The following is a 22,844-nucleotide window of genomic DNA, read 5'->3' as shown; positions in this document are numbered from 1 at the left end:
AAGGCTTGTCCAAGGGCCCAGGATATAAATTAGAACAACTAAACTCAGGTCTCCTGGCCTTGCCAGGCAGTATAACTGTTAGCCCTCAAATTCTGACAGATCAGAAGGCTTTGGAGAGAGCCTTTCTAAATGAATTTCTGCTAAATTCGGACCCAAAAGCAAATGGGGCAGAAGGAAAGACTCCCATCACTGCAAGTGGACTATGAAGCCCTGGGGCCACCCAGCTCCCTGCTCGGAACAGAGACCAGCAGTTCTCCAGCAACCAGTCCATTTCTAAGCCTCGATCAGCTACACACTTCCCTACACCAGCTTGTTATTGCTCTTTATTTTAGTTGTGTCCAACTCTGTGACCCCATTGGGCTTTTCTGGACCAAAAACACTGGACTGATTTGCATTTCCTTCTCCAGCTCCTTTTACAGATAAGGAACTGAGGTAGATGACTTGTCTAGGGTCACACAGCTAGGAAGTGTCTGAGGCTGGATCTACATCTTCCTGCCTCCAGGCAGGTATTTTAACGACAAAAGCTTTTATGTTTATTTTAAACATAATACCCCTGAGCTGCTCTCTATATCAACTAAAGATTTACAAAGGTTTCCTCCAACTCTTCCCATTCTGGTAGCCAAAGCGCTCCAATTTTGCAAGTATTAGTTAGGCTTCAAGGGGAAGGGACTTGGGCAGGATGCTGCACTACATGCCACACCTGGTACTCTTTTCACTACACTTTAGGGAAGACAATGACAAGAAAGGAGAGCTTCTAGGACTCTGAGGGGCAAAAGGCAATTTTTTTTTTATCATTCTAACTGGCAGACTATCATAAATTTCTAAACATTAGAATTTTGTGCCAAACAATTTTTATTCGCCAGATTTCAATTCCATTTGAAAGCCTCCATCAACATCAACTCCTACAATGTGCCTATCACCGATGACACACAATAAGCAAAGCTGTCGCCGCTTACAGTCTAGCTCCATGGTCCTTGCTGGAAGACAGGAACACAGACATCACTGAGAGTGCTTTGAGGGCCAAACAAAAAGAAAAGGACCTCTTATCAGCTGGATAACCTTTGGTTCCATCATTTATAAAATGAGATAACACTGGTCCACAACAGATCCACCTTAGCACTACTGAGAGATAACAGGCAGAAAATACTTTGTTCCTCTGTTTCGGGGCTGAAACTCTTCAAGGATTGCTCAGAAAGTCCTATACCACTTTGGCCAGCTCCCTTCCCCTCTTGCTGGGCTGGTGTAAGACTCACAGTCTGATGGAAGCGCTCAGTGGGCAGGTTCTTGGGTTTTACCTTTGCATCCCATGTGTCTAGTCACATTAAGGGATAAATTTCACTGCTGGTAGAAACAGTGAACTTGGCATACTGCAAAAGCCAGGCACTCTGGCATGTACCACAATTAGAAGTGCCTCCATTTCGAACTTCTTAGAAAGAGTCATACTCTTCTCCATCCCATTACCTTCTTTATGCTCAGTTTCTAGCACAGTGCCTTGCACAGAACAAACCCTCTATTCAAATACCCACAGAACTGAATTTCTAAAACTCAACAAGAGAGATACAAAAGATTAAGGAGCTCGGGGATGATATAAAGCAGTAGTATGAAATGCAAATGGAAATGGAAACCACTACACCATACTGATTACATAGGGATCCCTACAGGTGGCAAAACTGGCTTAGATTTTAAATGTAGAGTTAACCATGTTTTATTGTTTTGGGGGTAAAATTTTTCCTGATACATTTTAATCTGGCACCATACTTTGTAGTGTAGTGGGCGTTACATTTGATACACCGCTGATATAAACATAGAGGAGGTCAAATCAATTTGTACTTTCCTCAGTGTGGCACAGTGGTGAGATGCTTGGGAGTCAAAAGAATGGGGTCCAAATCCCACCATGATCTCTGATTATGTCATCTTGGGCAAGCTGATTAACTTTGTAGGCTTCGGTTTATACATTGGGAAAATAGAGGGAATTGGCCTAGGGGTGGCCTGTTAGGTTTCTTGGGTTTAAACCTAGATTTGGATTCTAGGATCTGAGGAAGAAGAGCCTTGGAAGAAAGGGCAACCCTTTTGAATGTTCTCGAGAGTCCATCATTTTCAATAATTTCTTTTCTTTTTCCTTAATTTTCAGCCTCTCTCAATAGGAGGAGGAACTGATTTCTTCCAGGCTTTCCCATTCTTAAAATTACCTTATTTAATGATCCCTTTCAAATAATCATGCTCTCTAACTCACAACCAAACTCCTAGAAAAAGCTTAAAAACTACCTGCAGTCTGGGTTCAACCTCAACTTTTAACTAAAACTGCTTTCTTTAAAGTTAATGAATAACACTTAAAAAAAAATCTGACAGCTTTTGTTTTTATTTAATCTACATTTACCAAGGCACCCCTTCCAGAGAACAACTCCTTATAACAGAGAAGGAAAAAGCAATTCAATAAACCTAATCAATACATCAAAAACTCTGACAACATATGCGCTGTTCTTCATCCAGGGCCTCTAAGCACCTCTATAGAGGGAAGAAGGAAATGCTTTCTCCGTTTTTTTCTTTAGGGATACTCGCTTGCTCATCAGAATTTGGCAGCCTTTAGTTCCCCCTGTCCTTTATCTCCCTCACCAAATCCAAGGGCCTTTTCTTAATCCCTGTCCTTTCTGACCTTTTGTCAACATCTGCCACTGATGCCATCCTCTTCCCCATCAGAATTTCCATGACACTACTCTCCAGATTGTGCTATTCTCTACAATCCGACACCCAATTTGTGAGTGGATTCCCCACTCTAGTCCAAAGCCTTCTTCTCTAATTACTTCTCCCATTCTCTCTCCCTCCCTTCCTCTAGCTCATTCCTTCTTTGCACTTGCACTCTCTCTTTCCTTCTCCCTGTTTCTCTCCTCAGAAGCTTCTCATGAAATCTAGTGGCATGAAAAGTGTTTGTGGCAGCCCTTTTTGCAGGCAAGAAACTGGAAACTGAGGTGGGGAATGGTTGAATAAGTTAGAGTATATGAACGATATGGAATATTAATGTTTTGTAAGAAATGACCAGCAAGATGATTTCAGAGAGACCTGGAAAAACTTACAGGAACTGATAATGAGTGAAATGAGCAGAATCAGGAGATCATGGTACATGACAACATCAATATTATATGACAATCAATTGTGTTGAATGTGACTACTTACAACAATGAGATGATTGATGCCAGTTCCAATGATCTTGTGACGAATAGAATCATCTATACCCAGAGAGAGGATTGTGGGTACTGAGTGTGGAGCACAACATAGCATTCTCACTCTTTTTTTGTTGTTTGCTTACATTTTGTTTTCTTACTTTATTTTTTTTATCTAATTTCTCTTGTGTAGCAAGAAAATTGTATAAATATGTTTATATATATTGGATCTAACATATATTTTACATGTTAACATATGTTGAATTCCTTGCCATCTAGGGGAGGTGGTAGGGGGAAGGAGGAGAAAACCTGAAGCACAAGGCTATGCAAGAGTCAATGTTGTCAAATTATCCGTGCATATGGTTTGAAAATAAAAAGCTTTATTTAAAAAAAAAAAATCTAGTTGCATGTCACTGTTGGATTTGGATACCAGCTCTGGCTGTCACCTCAGTCACCTCACTTTGATGGGTCTCCGTTCCCGCTGTAAAACGTGGAAGGGGTACTGGGTGACATTAAGATGCCTTCCGGCTTTAAAGCTGTGATGCCGACAGGTCCAACGTGTTTACCACAGAGAAGATATCTTCATCGTCCCGCTGAAGCTCAGCATTCTCCCAGCTCCCCTATTTGGTGAGGATACCACCTCATCAGCTGGATTGGACCAGGAGTCACCCCTGATTTTTCCTTCTTCCTCACTCCTAATATATTCAATCAATTGAAAATTCTTCTGTGTTGCAGCTCCATAATTTCACATCCATCTTCTCCTCTCCATTCCCACTTGCACCTCCTCTCTGCTTGCTCCAATCCTCTCTCTCTTCTTCAAAGAACTGACCTTGTCACTGCCTTGCTTGGCTTTGGTAAAAAGCCAAGCTCTTGTGTCTGGCACTTGAAGTCTTTCACACTCTGCTTCCCCTCCTTCCGATTTGTCAGCCCTCACTCTTCTTTCCACGCTGCAAGATCCAGCCCCACTGGTCTCCTTGCTTGGCCTAGGCTTCCCATGTGTCTCATCCCCTCCACCTCCCCACAGCCTTGTTTTATTTGGGAATTAGCCTCCAGAAAGCTGCTGCTGACCTGTCTGGTCACTAGTTGCTTAGATTACCTCCCACCTGTTCTGTATCTGCTTATCCAAGTACATGCTATTTCTTCCCCAAAGATTATATGTTCTGTATAACCTAGAGCACACTGCTTGCTGTCTTGAGGAGGGAGAAATATTTAGAACTCAAAATCTTACAAAAATGAATGTTGAAAACTATCTTTACATGTAATTGAAAAAATAAAATACTGTTCAATTTTTTTTTTAATTGACTCTAGAGCCGAATAACCACAATAAAAAAATTAAAAAAAAAAAAAAAAAAAAGATTACATGTTTCCTTCAAAGGTAGAAATTTGTTCCATAAATCCCCCATCACCCAGCAGAGGTCTTGGCACACGCAGGTGCTTAATAAATGCTTGTTGCTAGGTTCTTACAAATTTGGATTCTCAAAGAAATGCCTGTACAGCCTATAAAAGAACATTTTAATCCCAGAGAAAAACAGCCTATAAGTGACATGTTTTAAGACTTCCATGATTCAATAACTCTGCATATCTTACTTCTATATTCTAAAGGCTGCCTGCCACAGTGGATGAAGCACTGGATTTCCTATCAGAAAGACCCGGCTTCAAATGTGGCTTCAGGAACTTACTGCTCTACTGATCCTGGGCAAGTCATGTTACCTCTGTCTCTGTTTTCTCAAATATAAAATGGGGATAACACTTACCTACCAAAGTAGCTGGGAGGACTAAGATAGCACTACAATTATAATTTATAATTATAAAATTAATAAAAAAATAAGTGTATAGAGCAAGGAAAAAAAAAAAAAAAAGATTATTTAGCATTCCCAGTCTAACAGCTAGAACTCAGTCCCTGCCCAGCAGAGTGGGGTTGCTCCCGTTAAATGCTCCACATTACAGAAGGTTTGAGAACATCCATCCAATGCTACCTATGTCCATTAACGGTTAAGTATCCCATGGCCCTCCATGATCTCATGTTGCATATCTTCCCAAAGGTTCAATTATCATCTCTATACAGATGATTCCCAGAATTAGCTAGCCAGCTTTAGTCTTGCTCCTGAACTCCAGTCCCACAATGTTGTTATTGAGTCATTTTAGTCATATTAGAATTTTCATGACCTCATTTGGGGTTTTCTTGGCAAAGATACTGGAGCAGTTTGCCATTCTCTTCTGCAGCTCATTTTACAGATAAGGAAACTGAGACCCACAGTTAAGTGACTCGCCCAGGTTGCACAGTTAGTAAATGTCAGATGCCAGATTTGAATTCAGAGGGATGAGTGTTCCTGTCTCCAGGCCCAGCGCTCTTATCCATTTCATGCACCTAGCTGCCTACTCCTATAAAACCAACTCCCTTTTGAGCATAATAAAGTGGAGGTGCAGTAGTCATGTCAAATTCAATATTTATTCATCTTCCCCCCCAAACGCTCCACTCCTTGGAACGCCACCATTACTGTCAAGGGCACTTGACCCAGTGTCTCTAAGTCACTCATGCTTCAACCTCAGTGTCCAATCGGAGTCCTCGCTCTCACTTACGCCATGCAACTAATCATTTGGCCAACACTGTTTTTAACTTCCCAACATCCTTTGTGTCCACTCCATTCTCTCTACTCACAAGTGCTACCACCTTAGTTCGGACCCTCAGCTCTGAACTACCCACCTTCCATCCTCCCCCTTGCCTACTGCAATAACATCCTTCTTCTAATTGGCTTCTTGACTCCCTTTCTTGCCACTCCAATCTTCACTCAACTGGCCAAGTTGTTTCTGGAGCCCAAGTCTGACAATGTCTTTCCCCAATTCAATAAACTGCAGTGGCTCCTTAAATACCTCTATATCAAACACAGAGCCTTCTGCCATTTAAGTTCCTTCACAAGGCGGCCTGTGCCTACAATTCATACTCTCTATGATTCTGCTATGGCTGGCCTATTTGTACAAGATGCTCCTCCTCCTAGTTCTATGCCCTTGGAATGACTGTGCCAGATCTGGAATGCTTTCCCCTCTCATCTGTTCCCTGGCCTCCTTCAGGACTCAGCTCAAATTCTGTCTTCAGAAAAAGGCCCTTCCAGGCCTCCAAGCAGCTAGAGTTTTCTCCTCTGAGATTAGCTCACCACACTGGACAGATCTGTTATTGCCCCCAGTTGTTGTGAGCTCCTTAAGGGCTGGGATTATTTTTGCCTTCCTTTGCATCCCCATTCCGGGAACATAGGAAACACTTAAAAACATATGGTTGTTACCTGATTGCAAAGAGCTTCGATCTCCTGATTGAAAGCATAAAGAAAAGGTCTTAGAGGTACACGGGAAAGCATCAGATTGTATGTAAAGCATAACCATCTGAAGCAAAGAAATGTAATTGATATATGCCCTTAGGCTTGTATGCCATGTTTCTAGCCGTTAGTAAATCTCTTAATCTGAGTCTTAAAAATGACTGGCAAACACTTGGAGCTATGCCCACAAAGTTCTAAACTAGGCTTGCTCTTTGACCTAGAGATACTAGGCCCATAGAACCCCAAACCCAAAGAGATCCAAAAAGGAATAAAAAGAAAAGAAAAGGTTGGATATATAAAAAAATATTTAAGGTAGCTCTTTTTTGCGAAGGCAAACCAAGAAGATAGTCACAGATTGGTGAATGGTTAAACAAGTTATGGCACATGGATGAATGGAATATTATGTTGTAGGAAATTAAAAAAAAAAAAAAAAAAAAAAGAGATGGTTTCAGAGAAATCTGATGACAAGACTATGCGTACCAGGGATTTCCCACAACACAGATTTGTTCTATGTTCCCCCCAACTGATTAATTTTCCCACCTGCCATAAGAAACTAATTAGGCCCTTGGCCCCCACCTCCCTTGAAAGAACTTCCTGAGAGCCCCTGGCTAGAACCTTGCCTCACATTTTATAAGAACATTTGCAGCCATTCCCCATGAGTTTCCTCTTTCTCATCTCCCATTACCCAGATGCTTTCTGCCCCTCTCTTGCTTTACTCCTGTGTCTCACAATGAAGTAGCCTGACTCCTGGCCAAGCCCTCCACCTGCCCAAGTGACTCCATAGTATCCTACCCCCTCTAGCAGCTTATCCTCTCTGTCATTCCCATGTCTATTTTGTTTCTGTCTACTGAATCCTTCCCTGCTACCTCCAAATATGCCTGTGTTTCCAACAAACCTCAAAAAAAGTCATTGATCTGTCCATCCCTGTTCTCCTTTACTGCCCTTGGCAGGCTGTCACAGGTGCCTCAATTTCCTTTCTTATCACTCCCTTCTAAATCCCTGACAACTTCATCATTCCAATGGCCTTGCTCCTTTCCAAAAATTCCGAAACTCTCTCGTTGGCCTCTCTGCAGCTTTAGACACCATCGAGAACTCTCTCCTCTATGGGTTTTCACCTCCAGTCTGCCTCAGTTCTCCTTCTACTCTCTGACAACTCCTCTGTCTCCGTCTCGTTTGCTGGATCTTCATGCAACCGTACCTTTAGACAACCCTCTGGATTGTTCACAGTCCTCTTCTCTACTCCCTCTAGACTATTTCACTCAGGGACCTGGTGATTTGCATCAGCTCCTATCGAGTTCATGACCAGCTCTATATGGATAATAGTCAAATGGACCTTTTCTGCCTTCCAATCTCCTTCACACACCTTAAATTCAACATGTCCAAAACAGAACTCATTATTCCCCCCTTAAATTGCCCCCTTCCTTCCCTATTGAAAACAACACCTTCTTCTCAGACCTTCAAGCTCACCCCCAGCAGTCACCCTGACTTTTCATTTTCTCCTTCCCCATTTTCATCATAGAGCCAAGGCCTGCTGATGTCACTTCTGAGCCATCTCTTGAATACATGCCCTTCTCTGCCCTGACACTACCTGCCCCTGTTGCAGGCCCTCATCATCTCAGGCCTGGACTTACACAGAAGTCTTCTCTGCTGGATCTGCCTGCCTCAAGTATCTCTGCATTTCAATTTCAGCCTCTACTTAGCAACCAAAACAATGTTCTTATAAAATAGCTCTGATCATGTCACATCCCGCTTCCCCAAACAAACTCCAGTGGCTCCCCATTGCCTCTAGGACCAAATACCAAATGCTCTGTTTGAGTACTGCCCCCTTCTACCTCTACATTCTTACACTTTGCAGTAGTTTCTTTTACGAAATGATACTAGCTTCCTGATTGTCCCATGAACAAGAAACTTCCATCTTCTTGCTCCTAACATTTTCCCTAGTTTGCCCAAGGTCACACAACTAGGAAGTGTTAAGTGTCTGAGGCCAGATTTGAACTCAGTTCCTTCTGATTTCAGAGCTGGTGCTCTATCCACTGTTCCACTTAGCTGCCCTAGGAAGCTTTTCCCAACCCCTCTTAATTCCAGCACCTTCTTTCTGTTAATTATTTCCTACTTAACTTGTATATAACTTATTTGCACATTATTTAAATGCACATCGTCTTCCCCATTAGATTATAAACTCTTTATAGAAGATAGAGACTGTCTTTTGTCTCTCTTGTCCCAGGTGCTTAGCACAGTTTCTGCATAGTAGGTGCTTATTGACTGACAAGCCTCCTGGTCACTTAAGGGCATTAACAAATCCTGCTCATATGGAGTCAAGTTGGCTCCTTCATTTTAGATGTCTGAAGACCAGAATAATCACCAATCCAACTCTGTTGACTGAGTGAGTTTCCAGATAGAAATGTGGGGGTCCACATCTTCAGAAGCTAAATCCCCTAGTTACATTGCTAGAGAAAATCTAGCTTTCCTGTGGTAGTTTTACTAACTACTCAATGATAAATAAGTGCTTGTTTCGGCCTAACTTCAATTAACAGAGTACTAGCATGAAGCCAGACTCCAACATCTGGGAAGACTTATATGAAGTGATAAGAGGAGAACCAGGAAAATAAGGCATACTATAATATCAACACTGTAAAAACAAACACTTTTGAGAAACTTAGAATTCTAATTAAAGCAATGATCAACTATGAGTACACAGGACTGGTGAAGAATGCTATTTACCTTCTAATAAAAAGTAATGAATTAATACACAGAAAGAGACTCATTCTTGGACATGGTCAATGTGGGAATTTGTTTTTGGTGACTATCTATACTTGTTACTAGGGTCTGGTTTGGGTTTTTGGCAGGGGTGGGTAGAAAAGAGGAGCAGCAGGAAGAAAAAATAAATGCTTGAAACTGAACATCTTTTTTTGTTTGTTTGTTTTAATCATTAATAGCCTAAAAAATAGACTAGTTGATCAGTGGAATAGGTTAGGTTCACAGGACAAGATAGTGAATAAAAATAGCAATCTAGTGTTTGACAAACTCAAAGATCCCAACTTTTGGGATAAGAATTCATTATTTGACAAAAACTGCTGGGAAAACTGGAAATCATTAATAGCCTATTTCTTCATGTACCAATATCCCTATCTTCGGATACCATCAAGTTTTCTTGAAGAGAGAACAAAGGCTTTTACAAACTATATTCTACAATAGAGCATAGCTTTATGATCCAAACAGTTGGCTAAAAGTACAAACACTATCATGATGTATTGATAATAAATTAGACTTAAAAGATGCAGTGGCCAGAGAATGGGCCTCCAAGTCAGGAGATGTGGGTTCAGCCCATATGAAGGTGGTGTGACTCTGGTCAAGTCCCTTCACCTCTCACTACTTTCAACAACTAATTTTTCTCTCTGCAATCCATGTTCCACACAACCACCAAATTGTTATCTCTAAAGCACATCTAAATTGTAGAAGCATTTCCATTTCTGGGAGCTTTTTATAACAATGAAATCACAAGTCCAGGATTTCTCCCTTTCTCTAGAATCAACAGAGCTTTTCCTCCAACAAGTTATCCTTTCATGCAAAATCTTTTAAAATTCCTTTTAACAAAGATAACAGGTGACCTTTTTATTATTACTATCAAGTAAGGAATAAAATAGAGAGAAAGACACTTGACAAAAAGATTTGCCACACAATCATGGAGGCTGATCATGAAGTTAATCAAGTAGTCAATAAACATTCATTAAGTTCCTACTACGTGCCAGGCAGTACACTAAGTTCTGGAGATACAAATATGAAGAGAAAGAAAAAAAAAGATAGACCCTGCCCTCACTTTTACAATTGAATGGGGGAAGAAATACATAAAAGGAAACTGAAAAAGGAGAGGAGGAAGTCTCTGACAGCTAGGAATATGGTGAAAAAGTTAAGAGATATTTCAAACTAGTGAAACTATTAAGAAATGAAGAGATGATATGCTCTTGGCTGCCTTCTTAAACTTTTGGGTCCAAATCAAAGAGAAAATCATAGTGGCAAGTAATATAATAAAGGTTGCATCAAACTCCCAACATTGCCATGCCTACCATATAGGTTCCAAGATCACTCAGAAGAACTTAGTATAACTATCCACACAGGAAAAACTGAATGGATGAAGAACGCCTGTCATCCAGACTGTAACATGTAACAGGAAGAAATGGACAACCTAAGATTGAGGATGCTTAAGTCATCAAGCTGACCTTTTCTCTCAGTGATCAGCTAATTTTTCCCTGAAGACTTCAAGTTCAAAGCAACAAGCATTTATTTAGAAACCACTCATCATTAGGCACTGTTAGGTGCTTCTTGACTTAAATTCTCTGTTCGGAAAGAGCTTACTTTCTACTAGAGGGGAAACACATACAAAGACAAAGAAATACAAAATACACAAACCAGATACAAAGTAATTGGAGTGGGTGTGTGTGAGGGGGTGTGAGTGTGGGGGAAAAGCGCTAAGAATTAATAGATTAGCCAGGATGTAGATGTAGATGTATCTGGGGTCAATGAGGTTTGTTTTTCTTAAAAATAATTTGATAATTCCAAAAGGCTTGCAATGGAAAATGCCTTCTGCATTCAGAGAAGGAATTATGGAGAATGAGTGAGGATCGAAGCAGAGCATTTTCGCCTTTTTTCTTGTTTGCTTTTCTCGTGGTTTTCCCCATTTGTTCCGACTTTTCTCTCACAAAATGACTATTGTGGAAACATGTTCAAAATGATTGTACATGTATAACCTACTGCAGATTACTTGTCTTGGGGAGAGGGGGGGTTAGGGAGGGAGAAAAAAAATTGGAACTCAAAACCTATTATAAAAATAAATGTTGTAAACTACCCTTACATGTTATTGGAAAAATTAAATACCATTAAAAAGAATCTGATAAACATTCCAGTATATTTGATTATAGTTGTTTTTTGATACAGTTATAATCTTTTATAATTCTATGTCCTTAAAAATATTATGCTAAAAAGGGTCCATAGGCTTCAGACTGTCAAGGGATTTAAGAGTCTTGCTGTACAAGGAAGAATCTGAACAAGACCTTGAATTGAGACAGGGATTCCAAAGGTGATAAAAGAAAATGCTTCAAACTTGGGGGACAGCTTGAGAAAAAGCATGGGAAATGGAGATGAAATGTCATTTACAGGGAATGACAAGTAGGTCAATATGGCTGGACCAGGAATGTGTAAGAAGTAATATCTAGATTGATGAAGTAATGAAATCATTCAGGCAAAATAAGACTGGAGCCTTATACAGCCCTATACAGTCTTTAATGCTAAAGAAGTTTATTTTATCCCAGATCCAAAAAGGCATCACTGAAGCTCCCCTTGCCCAGGGAGTGATCTCCTTAGTCCTGTGCTTTTAGAGACCCCAATTTGGTGGTTGTTTGGAACATGGATTGCGGAGAGAAAAATTAGCAGGCTACTCCAGCAAGCCAGGGGTCAAAGTTAAATGTTGGAGGTAGAATGCAATCGGGATTAGGCAAATACATGGGGATGTATTAGGGGATGAAGAAAGAACAACTGCCTACAATGTTGGAAGGAAGGTGGTATCTCCTGAGAAGCAGAGAAGTTACAAAAAGGTATAGATTTCAAGGTAAAGACAAATGAATTCCATTGTGAACACGGGGAGAATTCTATGGCTATCCAGATGGGGATAAGAAGCAATAAGTGAATGTTGCAGAACTGATTTGGAGTAGAAAATTCATGATGTTGATTTGGGAGACACCTTGGCAGAGATAATACACCCATGAGGTGAATGAGCTCATAATGAGACTCAAATGAGACTTTAAGAGAGGGCAGAGCAAAGATGCCCTGGGACAAAGCCAAGTTAATGGGAGGGTTGGGGCATGATGACTCAGCAAAGAGAATTGAGAATGAGAATTTTTTCATGAAAGTCAAGGCGGGGGCAGCTAGGCGGCACAGTGGATAGAGCACCAGCCTTGGAAGTCAAGAGGACCTGAGTTCAAATCTGGTCTCAGACACTTAGTACTTCATAGCTGTTTGATCCTGGGCAAGTCACTTAACCCCAATTGCCTCAGCACAAAAAAAAAGTCAAGGCAAAAGAAAGTATAAAAGAATACAAAGTAATAGGTCAAAATAAAATGAAAGATAAATAAAATGTGGGGCAATAAGAAACACCAGGTAACCATGGAAAAATGGTCTCAAGTGAGTTCTAAGAATCCATTTCACTTTTATAAAAGCTAAGTAATTAAGAAGTTTTCCCTTCTATCTGTAATTCCACTTACTAGTAGTGTTGGTTCTGCCTTCTTGGGCCACAAAAAACCAATTTCAGCCCTCATCCTCCCAAAGCTTTTCTTCAGACTAAAACTCACACAGCAAGGTGCTGGTTGCCTTCCTGTATACATGCTCCAATTCCTCAAGGATCTCCCTTAAATGTAATGTGAAGAGCTCAGTCCAATGTTCCGATGGGGTAGAACCCGGACAGAAGTAGAGTGAGGCAATTATACAACCTTCCTCTAGTTCTATTTGAATAGATCACATTAGCTGTCTCTCCGTGACATGTCATACTGACTACTCATATTGACCTTCTAGGTCCCCTAATGTCTTTTTCATATGAACCATTGATTCACATGACCTTTCCTACCCTGTATTTATACACCTGGATTTTCCCCCCCCTTTAACTCAAAGATAAATCTTTACAGTTATCCTTGCACATTTAAATTTAATCTTATTGTCCACCCAAAACTGTTCAAGCTTGCCAAGACCTTTTTGGATCTTGATTCCATTTTGAACAAAATTTTTTCTTCTTGTATGGTGTCGCCTGCAAAATTGAATGGCAAGCTATGAACCAAGCATATTGGTCCAAGTCACTGGCAAAAATTTCAAATCCAACAATGCCAGAAGTCTAGATAAGTCCTTCGCTAAAGAATTTCTCCCATCCAAGGGTTCTGGGCAGGATCAAACAAGATGGCACAAGTAAAATATTGATATGAGCTGCTCAGTATTATCAGTTATTTCTAAGACATTAAATACTAACTTCAATCAAACCCTGTCAATTAGTGTTGAGTGACTCTTCTTATTCGTGATGAGGATGGATGTTTTACATGCTGTTGCTGGAAGAATGAATTTTTCTAATATGCAGATCAAATCCAGGGCAAATAAGATCAATAAATATTTTTTAAGTCTCTTTTATGTGCAAGGTACTGTGAAAGATACAAAGAAATCAAAAGGCTCAAAATGCCAGCTTTAAGCAGATAATTTATGGTCTAACCGAAAGGGCCCAGATACAATAAATGACATATGTCAAATGTCCCTAAGTTCTCTACCTAATGAATTATGAGAGAGGCTGAGCCCCAGCTTGGCACTGCCCATCTCACAGAGTGACAGTGAGAAAAGCATCATTAACATGGAAGCAATCAAGTTCCCCAGAAGCAGCCTGTTCCACTATCAAGCCCTAGCAACAATGCTCTTTCCCACCAGCAACTAACAAACATGGATGCAGGCATCCACTCTGTGCCAGGCACTGGAGCAGGACGAGGAAAAAAAAAAAAAAAAAAAAAAAAAGAAATCAAAATGCTTCCTGGCCCCAAGGAGCTTTTATTCTACCGGGAGAGACAAGGAAACAAATTCATGTTTCTTGAAAAGGAAAAGCTTGCTGATAATGAGGATGGTGGGGACAGGCTGGAATGAAATCCAGAGCTGGAGCAGTCATTTAATCTTAGGGCTTGAAGGAAGCCGGACATTCTAAGAGGGAATATAATCCAGACAAGGGGTCCATTTGAACAAAGGCAGGGAGGTTAGACCTAGAATGTCACAAAGTAGGAAACTGTAGGTCAGTCTGGCTGGAAAAAAGTATCTATAGGAGTAATAAAGAAATTGGACTGGAAGGTAGGTAGAAGCCACTGTGAAGCGCTTTTTAAATGCCTGGCTGTACAATTTGTATTCTTCCTAAAAGCAATAGGGAGCCATTGTAAATGTTACTCAGCAGTTACTATCAACTCAGCAGTGAGATCCTTGAAGACAAAGGCTGGCTCAGTTCTGTCTGAATCCTCCAGACCGGCCAGTTCTTTGCACATGGGCAATGCTTAAGGAATGCTTATTAAATGGAGAAAATAAAAGGCCTCCTGCCTAGGTGGACCAACCTGCTGATTAACCAGCACTCATTGGACCACTTGGGTCCATACTACTTTTCAGTCCTCATGCCTCCATCTTGTTCATGCAGATTTTGAAAGAGACTTTTTCAGGCCCTTTGCTGAATGAAGTCTATGCGTACCAGATTTAAATCATTTCCCTAAACTACCAGCTAAGGAAGCAGTAGAGTTACAGTTGTCCCAACCTGTTTTTAAGGAGCTCATCACCTCGATATGACAGCTCCAGGTAGCATCAGGACCACTGCTTTCTTTCACTAGCCAAAGACTACTTCAACAATGGTCTAGAATTCTGCCAGGAATTGACGGCACATTTGTCAGCTCATCTTAGAAAGAATCCATCTTCTTTTCCTTTTGGAAATTGAAGGCATTTCCCTAACTCCAGCACATGAGTTTCTCTGCCCTTATTCTTGATCCCTCTGAGATCACCAGAGCTTGCTTTCCTCCCATGAGCCCATGGCAAGGAGCTAGGCCACAGCCAGGTTCCCCTTGCTTGCTCACCGACCATTTCTTCACTTATTCTGCTAATTCTCAATTCCCCAATAAACATTTCTGTCTCCCCCTCCCCTTTTTGGGTCTTTCTCCTTGGTTGAGAAAACAGAGGTAAAACAATAAAGGGACATGTCTGTGTTCTCCAGTTACTATTTCATCCACTGCAAACATTGTTCCTTTTCTTGTTCCTCTTCTTGTCAATAATAAAGCGCATAAAATATATGACTATGTCCCTCCCGGTCCCTCCATTGTTGCCTTGAGCACCTATCCTAAAGCTCAGCTAAGGGCTCTGGGCTGGCTCATGCCCTTCTCTTATCTTCATCTTTAGTTACCTCTTTGCTTTCATCTTTCAAATTTGTCTCTTTATAATCTCAGCTTCATCAGTTCCTTCTATGACCACAGTTTCTTGAAATACCTTCTCCCTTTTCTTCCTCAATACAATCATTTAGAGCATTAGAATTTTGTTCCTGAGAAGCTTCCATTACTCTTGAGCAGAGTTCCCTTGTAGAATCTCAGGCTGTGGAATCCTGCCTATGCTTTAGCTGAACTCTGAGAGCCATTCTCCCTCAAACCCGAGGAGGGATGCTGCCCAGCATTCAATCCCTCCTTAGCCAATTTCATCAGGGCATTCACCAATCACTTCCTCCAAAGATCCCTATAAATATAAAATCTATTTTCTATTACAGGGCTCCTTAAATGCAGAACAAACCATCCCCACTAAGATCCCAAAGTAGATTACTTGGCCAGATGTTTTATTGAAAGAATATACAAGGAAATCATTCCATTTCAAAAAATAAATAAATAAAAAGGATACTTTTCTTGCTTAAGGAAAGACAACCATTGTTCATTGGTGTCTATTTCTTTGCTGGTCAATTTGCCTCTGGCATCCGAAAAGAGGCACTGGAAAGTGTAATATTCACAAATATACTGCATCCACAACCTATCTGAGTAAAGAACATCTGTCACAATCCACAGCAATAATAAAATTCAACCAAAAGACCACCAAACTATTCTCTCTTCTCCCAAGAGCTAAAGAGACAAGTCAAAATGTGCTTTGCCAAGCAGTCTGTGCTCTTTGGACAGCTGTAGTAGTCCGTAAACAGCATCAGTAATAATAGCTGACATTTACATGGGACTTTCAAGTCCTGATATTCATAGTCTCTCACTTGGTCCTTACAGCAACCTTGTAATGTTACAGGTATTTGCTCCATTTTACAGAGGGAAAAACTGAGGCTTGGAGTCTTGCTTTCCCTGGACTCACAGCAGAGCTAAGAAGTCACACAGAAGGATCTGGTTCTGGATTTTTTCCTATCCAGTTTTCCCTCTTTCCAGTACCCTGTCCCCTCCTAAGTCCTGCTACCAAGTTCTTAGGATTGTGGTTTTTGATTTTTACTAGAAAGTTTTCAACAGTAAAAAGAAAAGCCAGTAAAAGAACTCTTCAAAACACTACAAATAAGGCTACGGGCCAGAGAGGTAGTTCTGATATTGAAGAGCAAGAGAGGGCTAACCTCTCAAGCAAAATTCCTTTCTAAATTAAGATGTTAAATATCTGTTATAGAAGTAAGTCCTTGATTCCTGAAATTATTTTTTCCAAGATTAACAGGAAAATGTTGATGAACATATTAATTACAGCCCCTTCCCTCCCCCACCCCCCTCTCACATGGTGATCCTCTGACTACAAAAATGTGAATAGTATATAATTATATAGGATGAAGCTTGGTCTGCTGAAAGAAATGAGAAAGCACACCTGCCTCCCTTGCACACTAATCCTTCACTTCTGAGGAACCGGGTGTAGAACACTGTCAGAGTCAGCTGATGCCGTGGCTAGTCTGCCTCTTTGATCTTTCCTTTTATTTATTTTTTGTGACAAGGGATGGCTCAGTGGATGGGGAAAAGGGATGCACTTGGAAAGGAGAGTAATACAAAAATGAAGCAAAAAACCCCAAATCACTAGAATGAAAAACTTTTTTAGAAAAGTCACATCACCTAGTGACCGCACAAAAGCTTTACTCTCACTAGTCAAATCAAGCAAAACTATCAGACCGACTTTCTTCATCTCATATTCCATAATCAGCAACCACAAAATAAGGAATTCTCTAATTTGATCAACTTTTAAAATCAGATTGGTCAAAAGATGCCCAAAGTTCCACTTTTTCCAAAGACTTCCCCTTTTAAATCAGAGAAGGGTGGAAGAACTTCTTATAACTTTTATCACCCAAGTTTAAAATTCATCTCCTGTCTCAAGCTCGTTCACAGCCATTCCCTCACGCCTTCCGGCCCCTGCACTCCCCTTTTCCGCCTCCCAAGCCTTCCCTCCAGGACCTCTAGGAGACGACCCTCTTGATTCCTCCCAGTTGTGAAAGAAGTCATTTCCCTCCCAATTCATTTGGCATTTACTGATCTGTACATCCCTACAAGCAAACCCCCCATCAAGGTAACGACTGCTTTTCATTCTGTATTTGTATCCTAAGTCTAACACTGTGGTTCCCACATGGGATGCACGTAAAAAATGTTTCCATAGTTCTAGATTTGATCTAGAATTCATGCATCTAAATACTTTGCATATTCCATTTGTATCAGGCTAATACCATTCTACATGGAAATAAATGTCTACCAACCAATATGAGTTTCTTGACTACGGTTGAATTTGCGCGGGTTATAATCTCTGGGGAGAGAGCTTCACATTGGACCAAGCGGATCCTTACCCTCCCTAAAAAGATTTGTGGCATTTATTTATTCAGATACATCCATTTTCAACAGCAAAAATCATATAACATGTATCTTCTACAAAGTCGCCTCGCTTTAACAGTCCCGCCTCTCAAGAACAGATGGTAAAAGTAATTCATGAACTTGTATGAACTGATATAGAGTGAAACAAGCAAAGCAATTTATACAATAGCAACACTGAAAAGGACAAACAACCTTGGAAGACCTGAGAACTCTGATCAACTCAATAAGAAGCCACAATTCTGGAGAGCTGTTGCCCAGCTCTGCACAGAAAGATAATGGATTTATCGTGCAGAATGAGATCTAGAGTTGTTAAGACACCAGCAATTTGGGAACATGTTTTGCTTAACTATATACATTTGTCAAAAAGGGTTGTGTTTTTCTTTTTCTTTTTTTTCCTCCAAGGGGAGTGAGTGGAGAAGAACAAATTTGTTAGAAGTAGTTCAAAGTATCTTCTATCCCTTAGTAAAGTTGAAAGTTCCTTGTAGAATATATTTTCCTCTCAAACACAGAAAGACTGCATGAGATTTAAGGAGGTTCCTTCCTAAATGTTGCTAGAACAACCCAAACAAGTGCTGGAGGCAGAGCCATAATTGTAGCAGCAGAGAGAAACCTCCCACTAAAACCAAGACTCTTAGCAGAGCAAAGTCACATCTTGCCCTATGATTTGAATGGTAAGCTTCTGCCCAGCAGGGTCTGTGTGTCCTAACTACTCCTGCCTGTCCCGGCCTAGCACAGAATCTTGACCAGAGAAGGTTCTAGATAAATGCCTTTTAAATTGACTTGTACTTACCAAACGACCATTCTCAATTGAATAATGAATGTTCCACAGTAGTTTTCGTGTGTGCGTCTTAACTAGTGTAAACATTTATTCAAGGCCACAGAGGAGACAACTTTTAAGAGAATGGATGCAGAAGTAAGTGCCCCCCTCCCACCCCATCCTCGATTTCCCAAGTGCTCCTAAATTTACACGTAAGACGTTTTGTGGCAACCTTTCCAGCTGTCCCGGTGGCATATTGCTAATCCCCCACAAGTCCAGCCATTGATCATGATTTTCCTAAGGAAAAAAGGCCCGAGTTCCACTTTACACAGAACTCTCCTTGTCAGAAAGAGCATCTCCTCAAGCCCTGCCTGTTTAGGCTTCACACCAAACAGCCTTAATACACCTTTTTTTTTCCCCACAGAGAAGCCACCTAAGAGTCTGGACCTGCTGTCCAGTCACCGAGGCCGGGAACAAAGAGGGGCTATTTTGCTGTGTTAGAGAAGGAGGGCACTGACCAGTCTCTGGCTATAACGGATTCTTTCTTCCTCGGGTTCCATCTCTCAGAGCTCTTCTGTTGAGATGACTGTCAAGAAAACCTCTCCTGAGCTGTCTTCTTTCTCTTCAGGAAGCAGAAGGCAACACTAAAGAAGGATAACAACGTAAGCCGGGATCAGAATCCGTCCTTAAACTCTCTCACACCCTACAGCCTAGCCAGGGACACGGAGGCCCCCAAAAGCCCACAAAAAGCGGGCTCTCCCACAGACTTGGGACTCCGGTGCTTCGTGCCCCAGGGGTTCCAGGCAGGGAGCACAATTAGTGATAGCACAGAGTTATCTACGGCCCGGGCAAGAGAGTGGTTTCACTTCCTCCCGGAGATGGAACAGCCCTTGCCTCTCCCCAGAGGGCAATCCACACGAGCAGGGAGTTCGATGTCCGCATCAGCAGAAAATCTCGGGAGTGAAGGAGACTTTCCACTCCACTTTCAGCTCCGGAGGCTCCACGGGTGGAGCGGACACCGAACTAATCCTTATTCCAACAGGGGGTTTAAGTGGTTTCTTCTAAGGAGCCTAAAAGACACCAACACACACACACTAACTTCACATCAAAGGCCGGGAAGTTAGGGTAGGGGGTGGGGGCGGGGCGGATGGGGGTAATCACTCGCTCCCTGCTCAGCCTTCCTAAATCATCTGTCCCCTCGACATACAACAAAAGCCTCAAGGTGAGAAGCAGCACAGAGAAGCCAGGACGCAAAGTGGACACAGAGCTCGAACCAGAGTCTACACAAGAGCTGTTAACAAAGTACAGCGCGCCCTCGGGCTACATCGCAGCCGGCGCCCCCAGCCGAGCCGGGCCGGACCGGCCGGTCCCGCAGAACCCCAAGTGTCTCTCGGTGCAGTACACTTGTGGATCGGCTCGGAACGCGGCTCCCTCCTCCTGCTCCTCCTGCTGCTTCTTCTTCTTCGGCGTCTTCCTCTGGGCCGCCGGCCCCCGCGGGGCAGCTCCGTGTCCCGGGCCGGGTCCGGCAGGCCGGGGCTCGGCTTTGGGGGAGGCCGGACCGGAGAGGAGCAGCAGCCGCCGCCGCCGCCGCCGCCGCCTCCCTCCGAGGGCTCCTAGGGGAGAAGCGACCCAAGGATCCCCGGTGGGAGAGGGAAGAGGCACCTTCGGCTCGGGGGCCCGGCTCAGCCTGGCCGCCAACTTCCCGGGGCCGGCTGCACGGACGGACGCGCGGACGGGACGGGCCGTAGAGGCCGGGGAGGGGGCTCACCGGGGGTCTCGCCGCTCACTCCGGCTCCGAGCGATCGGGGCTCCGGCGTCTTCGGCCGCTGCCCGACGATGGCCAGCCGGGCCCCGGGCCCGCGACAGGGGGCGGCGGCCCCGGGAGGGCTCGGCCCGCGAGCGGAGGGGGCCGTCAGGCGGCGGGGCAGGAGCCCGAGCCGGGGCCCATCCGCCGGGCGCGAGCAGGCGGGCGAGCGGGCGGGCCCTTGCCGGCCTCCGGCCTCCCTGCCTGCCGCCGCCCGAGCCGGGGGACCCGGGCGGGCCGGGCCGCGCCGCGGGGCCGAGCGACTGCCGGGGCGGCGGGCGGGCCGGACGGAGACGGGAGGGGCCGGGGGTGGGGGGGGAAGGGACGCGGCCCGGCCCCGGCCCGGCCTCGGCCCGGCCCGGCGGCTCCGCGGAGCGGCGGCGGCGGCGGGGGCCCGGCCCGGCTCGCGCTCCGGCTGCGCGGCGTCCGCGGCAGCGGCGGCGTCCCGCGGAGAGACTCGGCTCGGCGCGGGCTCGGCTCGGCTCGGCTCGGCTCGGCACGGCACGGCCGGGCTCGGGCTGGCGCCGCCGCCCGGGAGGGGTGTTGTTTCCCCTCACACAGGAGAGAGCCGCTGGAGCAGCCCGCCGCCATTTTGAACCCGTCAGAACTCTCACATACACACAGCGCCTCGGAGGCCCAGCGCGCACGCGCGGCCTCCCCCCCCCTCACCGTCAGCGACAGCCCCCTCCCCCAACTCCTTCCCCCGCCGCTCCCCCCGCGGTGAGCGCGCACGCGCCACAAGCCGGCCTCAGCGCAGAAGCCCCCCGCCGGCGCGCGCAGGCGCAGACGTGTCGCCTCCACCTCTCCCTCCCACCCTCGGCAGCCCCCCCCCATCACCCCGCGACCCACCTCCCCTCCCCTCTGCGCCCCGCGACTGACGCAGATCCCCCCTCACCTCTTCTGCGCCAGCTCCTCCTTCCTCCTCCTCCTCCTCCTCCTCCTCCTCCTCCTCCTCCTCCTCCTCCTCCTCTTTTTCCCCCCCTTCACGGCGCTCGAGCCAGCCTCGCTCTTTCGCGCCTGCGCACGGGGCAGGATTCCTCCTTCGAGAGCGCGCGCGCGCCCTTCCCCCCCGCCCCCCTCTCCACCACCCCCCCCTCAAGAAAGGGGAAAAAGAGAGGGAGAAAAAAAAAAAAAAAAGCCCCGCGCACAGCCAGACACACTCCTCCAAGCAGACGCATTGCGCGCGCCCGGCCCCGCCCCTCCCCGCGCGCCCGCCCGCCAGCGCGCCCCTCCCCTGCGGGCCGCGGAGCCGCGCTCCGGGGGAGAAAAAGCGCCCCCCGCCCCCCCTGCGGGGCACGAGGCGCCCCCCCCCCACCCCGGGTCCGACCCCCGGCCCGGCCCCGGCCCCCGGCCCGGCCAGGTCAACCGCCGAGGGGCCGAGCGGGGCCGACCCCCGGCCGCCTCATCACTCGGTCAGTGCCGCAGCCCCGCCGCAGCCTCCACCGCAGAGGGCTGGGCCAGACGGAGCGGGAGGGCGGGCGGCGAGCGGAGCCGCGGATGCTGCAGCGGCGGGCGGCGGCCGGAGCAGCCGGGCAGGGGCCGGCCAGAGCAGAGCGGAGCTGCGCAGGCAGGGCTTGGGCCGGGCAGGGGTCGGTACGGGACCGGGACCCGGACCGCTATTCCGCAGACCGGCCGTTGGGGGCCCGGGCCGCCCCTCCTCTCCTGCCGGCCGCGGCTGCAGGGGTGGGGGGGGCGGGGAGGCAGGCTGGCACGACCCCGCTGTGGGGCTCGGAGCTGCTGCAGGGACCACCCGGTCCAGGTCCCAGGTCCCAGTCCAGGTCCCCACCCCACCCCCGTGCCAGGCGTCCAGGCCGCCGGCTTTGCCGCAGTGCGGGCTGGGCAGCGCTAGGTGCGCAATGGGGCCGTGCCGCAGTGCGGCATGCCCACCCTGCCCAGGGCACCGGGGCCACCTCCGCCGGGGGGGGGAGGGGCACTGCCCTCTGCCAACCGGTGGCCCCCCTCCCCCAGGTCGGGCGGGACCGCCGGCTCCCGGTGTGCGGCAGGCAGGGGTCCGCAGACAGCTGACCCCGACCTTGCCTCGCCTCGCCGGCCCGGCCAGCGGTTCAGCCGCTGCGGCGCTGCCGCATCGGCCTCCCGTGCTCATCCTGGTCCTCTTGGTCCTCGTCCGTCCCTCCCTCGGGCTGTCCAGGCAGGTGGCCGGCGGCCGGCGGGCAGCCCCGAGCCGTGTCCGGGGGAGCCATGGCGGATGCTATATCGCCGCCGAGCGCCGCGCCTGCCTGCGGCACTGCGGCATCGTGGTGATGCGGAGCGGGGGGCACTGCGGCAAAGCGCGTCCACACCCCATTCGAATTAGCCCGGGAAGCCGGCTCGGGCGGCCCTTTCCTCCTCAGCTATGTTCATGTTTCCGATAGAGCCGACGCCTCCGCTGCGGTCCCGGCGCGATGGATGGAGCGGCGCCGCCGATGTCAGCGAGCGGCGCGGAGCCGAGCCCTGCCAGCCGTCCCCGCTGCCTCCAGA

General features: G+C 46.0%; 1 protein-coding gene across 4 annotated transcripts in view; it reads right to left on the bottom strand.

Annotated features, from left to right (window-relative positions):
* Positions 1-22,497, bottom strand: part of KDM2A (lysine demethylase 2A) — a 95,049-nt gene extending 72,552 nt beyond the window's left edge. The window contains exons 1-2 of one of the 4 annotated variants that reach the window (XM_074273118.1): positions 22,399-22,497; positions 19,081-19,206 (exon numbers count right to left, since the gene is read on the bottom strand). In XM_074273118.1, the coding sequence (XP_074129219.1) occupies positions 19,081-19,122 (42 nt within the window). In that variant the 5' untranslated portion in view covers positions 19,123-19,206; positions 22,399-22,497. Of the gene's footprint in view, positions 1-19,080; positions 19,207-19,456; positions 19,727-20,330; positions 20,532-22,398 lie in introns of those variants that run through there. The other 3 variants (XM_074273119.1, XM_074273116.1, XM_074273117.1) reach the window with 3 other exon arrangements.
* Positions 22,498-22,844: the final 347 nt, after the last annotated feature.

The sequence above is a fragment of the Sminthopsis crassicaudata genome, chromosome 6 (genome assembly GCF_048593235.1).
Source record: "Sminthopsis crassicaudata isolate SCR6 chromosome 6, ASM4859323v1, whole genome shotgun sequence".
NCBI lineage: Eukaryota > Metazoa > Chordata > Mammalia > Dasyuromorphia > Dasyuridae > Sminthopsis > Sminthopsis crassicaudata.
This window is presented reverse-complemented; position numbering and strand designations above follow the sequence as displayed.